This window comes from Cannabis sativa, chromosome 8 (genome assembly GCF_029168945.1).
Source record: "Cannabis sativa cultivar Pink pepper isolate KNU-18-1 chromosome 8, ASM2916894v1, whole genome shotgun sequence".
NCBI classification, from domain to species: domain Eukaryota; kingdom Viridiplantae; phylum Streptophyta; class Magnoliopsida; order Rosales; family Cannabaceae; genus Cannabis; species Cannabis sativa.
In genome coordinates, this window is record NC_083608.1 from 17,738,887 (window position 1) to 17,745,110 (window position 6,224).

Below are 6,224 nucleotides of genomic sequence, written 5' to 3' on the forward strand. Positions count from 1 at the left end.
GCAAACCAAAAATCTCGACCCCCATTAATGAGCTTTGAGGGGGTATTTATAGTGTTTTTCGTGGGGTGATTCCCATAATCATAGTACGTGTATTTCTGTAACTATCAGTAAAGTTGGGTATTCCCAATGAATATACCATGGGTAATGCATGGTCAAATCCCTAGGTGCTGTAGGGATTTTATGAGGCTTGTCCTTATTCCCTTTTGACCGATGTGATTCTTCACAGAGTAGCCGTCACTAGACTTAAGTGGTCATAGCCTTGTAGGTGCAGATCGGGGGTTGTGTCGTCACACTTTATTGCGTGTGGCAGTTCCAACACGCCTCCTCCCATGCGGCATTAAATGCGAGATGACTGCTCAGAGGAAGCCTGACATCTCCCGGAGATGCTTCGATGCCACCTTGATCTCCAGGAGCATAGAAAACCTCGTATGCTTTCTCCGGGAGGTACGTCCGGGATAAAGCCTTTTCTTTATAAAGACTTAGCTATTAATTTGAATGTTAAAACCTTCGTGTCCACGTCTCCCTGTCTGGTTGGTCCACGTATATTGGGCAAAATCAGGGGCAACAGGTGTAAAAACTCCTTCCATTATGAAGGGATCCGAAATCATATTTCTGAGAGAGCTATTATGCTGCTCGAATTCATGTAAAAAGCTTTCGAGACAGATCAAGTCGTTCTTGCTTCTTTTCTCACAAGTTAAATACAACAAAAAGAGGAGTAAGCTATTACTAAATAATGGGCTGAACTTCTATAAAATTTCGTGTTCTTAGTTTATGCTTGATATTAAATATATTCTTATTTAATACTAATTGATTTTATATCGCTTTCGAGACTCAATATCGTTGGCCAAAAGCGAAGTCAACAATTTAGACCAATAAAAAATTGACATGTGGTATTTATTTAGTATCTAACAGATCCTGTTTAAAAAGAAGACTAACAAACTTACAAAATAGTGAACTTAGGACTATTATTGCTATCTTTTGAGATTGGAAACTTATCTGCATTAAATTAAAAATTTTGGGACTTATGTCACAATTTTTATACTAAACTTTCTGTGGTATATTTAAAATCTCCACGTGTAAATTACAAAAATTGTTTTTAGAAAGTTAATCCAAATGGGCTGGACTCCGAACCCAAAAAAGGTCTCACTTAGATGTAAGGCCTATTATAAATTTCTTAGAGGAAATTATACTCTATACACTTTTTATATTATCTTCTTTTATTTTTACCCTCTTTTTTAAAGTCTATCATTTTTACCTCTTTTTTTAAATATTGTACCAATTTTGCCCTTGTCACTTCAAGATACTCTTTATGTGACTCTCTTATATTAGGGGATCAATAAAAGGGGCATTTTTCAACTTACCCCTATTGTTTTCGTAAAATAAAATAAAAAATAAAAAGAAATTAAAAATAGTGGCCCATACACGTAAGTGTTGCCATTATTTATTATTTTTTAACCTATCTAATCTCCTTTTTTCGTCTCTGTGTTTTCTCCTCTTTATTCCCACCATCGCCTTCTTCACCATTATTTCCCCAAAGATTCTCAATCCCTCTCTCTATCTATCTGACTCTCTTTCCCTGTAACCCAGAAATCCCATCTCATCTCGTCTGATTCGATCTGATCTCCTTAAACCCACCTCTCTAGAACACCCTACTTTATTATCTATGACGCTTGGCTCTGGAGGATCGAGTGTCGTGGGTGAGTTGTGCCGACCCATGATCAGAACTTTCCTTTTTTTGCTTTGATCTTTTGCTTTTTTGTGAACTTGGATCAAATCTGTTAATGGGTTTTGATCATTTTTTCTCATGCATTTGTCTTATCTGTGTAACTCATCGTTGGTACGTCTAATGAAGTGATTCGATTGTTGTTGTATTTTATTTTTTTAAGAAAGACAAAATTTGAATTTGTTTCATGGTTTCTTTTTTGGGTTTATGGATATAAATTTGCATCTCTGCTGTCTGCTCATATAAGTTGTCTCTACTTGAGGAGGTTATACATCGAATATAAATTTTAGGTTTTGCTGCTTCAGGGTATGAAATTGAGTTGTTTGTTCAAGGGTCTAATGAAGATCATAAGTGTATATTTTGTCTGTTTGATCATATTTGTATGCAAAAATTGAATTTTGATGGAATAAATAGTTAAAGTTTGATGCTTGATGATCATCTAATTTGTTAAACTGTACTGACTTTGGGGTTTTATATGTCATGCAATTTTGCTTTATGCGGTCAAATTGCTGTACCCAACTGCGTATCAATTCATTTATTTGTTCTTCTCACTCGAAGAGGAAGCTAGGATGTCTCGCATGTTTAAGAATTATAATGTTGATATGTTAATATCTTAGGTTAAATCAGTTCCCTTATTGCAGTTTTTGTTATTCAATGGTCAATATGTTTATAAATTTCTATTTACATCTGTTGTTTGTTTTGACTTTTGAGTTTTCTAGGACATGTAATTAAGAAAATCAAACCAATTTTGGTTGAACTTATCAAGCTGTACACTTTTTAATTCTTGTTCTCATTGCATATGCTATTTGTTGTAAATTTGGTTGTAATCATTTTTTCTGAACCAAAGATTGGAAATTGTTGAATTTTGTTGACTGTTTGTTAAACCACAATTGTAATAGACTTGCGGACTATTTTACTTTTCTCATTTTGTGCTTTGTAAACTGTGGTTTATATTTTAAAATTTAGAACCATTTCAGATATGAAATTGATTTAGGTTTATGGGAAAAAAAGGCAATTGGGGTGGAGGGAATATGAGTAATGTACGAATTATTCATTACTAGTTTATTTATTCAGGGGGAGCATATCACCCCGTAATTAGAAAAGTACTGTGCTGAGCTTACTTGTGATCAGTTACATAACCAATTAAACAGGCTTATCTCAAGTCTGATAATATGGCTATTAGTGTGCAGTTTTGGGACTCATTATCTAAAATGGTTTGAGTCATGCAGTCCCACGTAACTTTAGATTGCTGGAGGAACTTGAACGGGGAGAAAAGGGAATCGGAGATGGCACCGTCAGCTATGGAATGGATGATGGAGATGACATTTACATGCGCTCTTGGACCGGCACTATAATTGGTCCTCACAATGTAACAAGCTCAAATTTGCTTTTCGTTTCTATATTGTTTATACATATGCTTTAAGGTTGTGTGTATAAATTATTATTGAATTGTTTGCCTCCTCAAATTGTTGCTGCATAGTGTGTGTAGTTTCACTTCTGTAGTAGTTTCTTACATGGAGTTTTTGCTTTCCATATATTTTCCAGACTGTACATGAGGGTCGTATTTATCAGCTGAAGCTTTTCTGTGATAAAGATTACCCAGAGAGACCACCAAGTGTTCGCTTTCATTCACGGATCAACATGACTTGTGTCAACCATGAAACCGGAGTGGTAACTCTCCACTTTCATTATTCTTTTTAAAAGTTATATTGTGATTTGTGTAGGTTACAATTTTTCCTACTGCAGCTAATGAAAATTACCTCGTTGACATTATCTGTATTGCATTGTAACTAAGTGCATGAGAGTACTAGAATTTCTATTGTGATCCTCTTTTTGAATCAAACCTAAATTCCATTCTAATTGTAATTTTCCCTCAAAGAGGCAGTTGACGTAGATAATAATTTCTTAGTTTGATGCGAACATGATAGGTGGAATCGAAGAAGTTTGGACTCCTTGCGAATTGGCAGCGTGAGTACACCATGGAAGATATACTGACACAGCTGAAGAAAGAGATGGCTGCGCCACATAACCGGAAGTTGGTTCAACCTCCGGAAGGTACCTACTTCTAGTAGCTTTCAAGATCATATACATATCCATGGATCAAATTGCATTTCAACATGCAATATATAGTTTGTTATGCTGTGTCAATCCTGTTTAGACATACAGGGGAATGCCCCAAAAAGCTTCTCTTATCACCTCTCCTTGGTCCTTCTGTTTTATCATTGTCTTTTTTTATTGAATTGTGTTTTAATGGATGGATGCTATTTGATTTATGGGGACTTTTGTGTGTCAAATATTGAATCCGTTTAACTAGTATCAATTGTAGCATTATCATTATTCTAAACTCTACTGTCATGTCCATGTTCATCTGCAATCTGAGGGAAAGAAAATGACATGGGAGCGTTGATGATATCTTCCATGCTGATCTTATTTCCTGAATTTAATGGAAATAAAAATATGAAAATGGAAGAAGAAAGCTGAAGGGCTGTGACCAAATATTGTAGCTGAAATGGTGGTGAGATATTTGGATTCATGACAAGGTTTTGGTTTAATATGGCAGAATGTCACCATCCTTTTGCTCTCTCAATATTTTCAAACTACTGGTTTTGATTTACAAGGGGAGAGAGAGCTTGGTGTGTGGATGGAAAAGTGAGACATGGAGACCTAATTGGGTTTGCCTTTTGCCTTTTGACATGGCTGCCTTTGCAAGCAAATGAATCAATTACAGCTTAAGCTGTGCCGTCCACAGCCTTAATCAACAAAACAACACAATAAAAGCAATGATATAAATAAGTGTAGTGTATGTATGTATACTATCATATATATATATATATATATATTTATATGAATGTTTATACAATTGAAACTTATACACATCTTAGTAGTATAGCAGCCAGCCCCATATGGCCGACTTAGCACACCAAACTTTATCTAGTGGAACTGGTCTGTCTGGTGAGAGGGTCAAATATTTACGACGTTCTATACTCAAAATATCATCTATTACCATATTACTATTCCTCTAATGTGGTCCAAAAAAGCCACTCTTGGAGTTTCTGTACTTGTACTGAAAAGCTTAATTCTACATTTTATAATTGAAGATTTTAATTTAATTCTCTATTTTTATGGTAATAGAATTAGAAACCAATGTAGGTTTCTAGATTTATCTGTTTATAATTTAATATTTTCCTTTTTTTTTTCTTTTCTTTTATTCATATAAAAAAACATGAAAATCAGTCTTTTCTTTTAGAATATATACTATATATATGTCATTATAAATTAAACAAATTCATTTAAAAAACAGAAAACATAAATTAAACTTTTATCCCTCTGTAAGTTATGTCCTCGAACATGAAAGACAACAACTTTAGATAGAAGGAATAAGACTTATAACTTCTACAATAATATCTGTAAAAGATGATAACATAGATGAAACATATGGTCCCGAAGAGCATTAGTTTTGAGAAGCCCAAAGAAGACTAGAAAAAGGTGATAAGTGGCTTCGAGAAAGCATCTAGTACATTACTATTTCCATCTCGAATAATAGTATCAATACCCATAACACGAGCCTGAAGATTAATAGATGCATTCACATTTAGCTTCAATTCATTATCAACGGCAGGTCTTGCTTGTTGGTCATGTACCACTCTAATCGTTCAGTCCAAATAGTCCAAATTGTTCTTTAATTTCGATATTGGAAATCCATTAGAGCAGCTTCAATGCTCGTTGCTCATCAAGCTTTTGTCAGTCTAAGAAAAGCAATCTTGATTGCTTGACTACTAAAGAAAATTGTGTGGGCTACTGTCAAGCAATGGTAGTTGAATTATTTTTTATTTTTTTTATAATTTTTCTATCAAAAAAGTGTATTAATATAATATTAAAAGTAATTTAATAATATATTAAATAATAGAGTGTGAGTCCATTCTCTTAACTTTTAAAATTGCTTATTATTAGAGTAATTTTAAGAGTAAAGTGGTCAAAAATAATGTAGATAAAAGAAAAAATAAAATATAATATTTTAAAGGGGTAAGTTGAAAAATAACACTTTTATTAATCAATTAATCAAATTTACCTTTAATTTTATATTTATTTCAAACATACCTCTTTTTATATGTATTGTACCCAAAATACCTTGACATAAGAGAGTCACATGTAGAGTATCTTGAAGTGACATGGGCAAAATTGGTACAATGTAAAAAAAAAAAAGGTAAAAATGATAGACTTTAAAAAAGGAGATAAAAATAAAAGAAGACAATGTAAAAAGGGTATAGAGTGTAATTTACTCAAATAATATGTGGAAATTGTTAGCAATTTTTTAAAAGGGATTATTTCATAAAAATATAAAAACAACAAAAAAATTACAAAAATATGATTTCACGAAATTTTAAATATTTTTACGATTTTTTTGATTTTATTTACTTAAAATACAGTCTTTTTATGTTGTAATCTTGTTAATTTGTTGTTGATTTTTTGTTATTTGTATATTATTTTTTGTTGTTATTTT

The 6,224-nt window shown here is 32.8% G+C and overlaps 1 protein-coding gene across 1 annotated transcript; it reads left to right on the plus strand.

Moving 5' to 3' along the window:
- The first annotated feature begins 1,386 nt into the window (after positions 1–1,386).
- Positions 1,387–4,067, plus strand: LOC115701390 (ubiquitin-conjugating enzyme E2 variant 1C). Its single transcript, XM_030629177.2, has 4 exons — positions 1,387–1,697; positions 2,953–3,092; positions 3,269–3,394; positions 3,652–4,067. The coding sequence occupies exons 1-4, from the start codon at positions 1,664–1,666 to the stop codon at positions 3,790–3,792; spliced, it is 441 nt and encodes a 146-aa protein (XP_030485037.1). The 5' UTR covers positions 1,387–1,663; the 3' UTR covers positions 3,793–4,067.
- Positions 4,068–6,224: the final 2,157 nt, after the last annotated feature.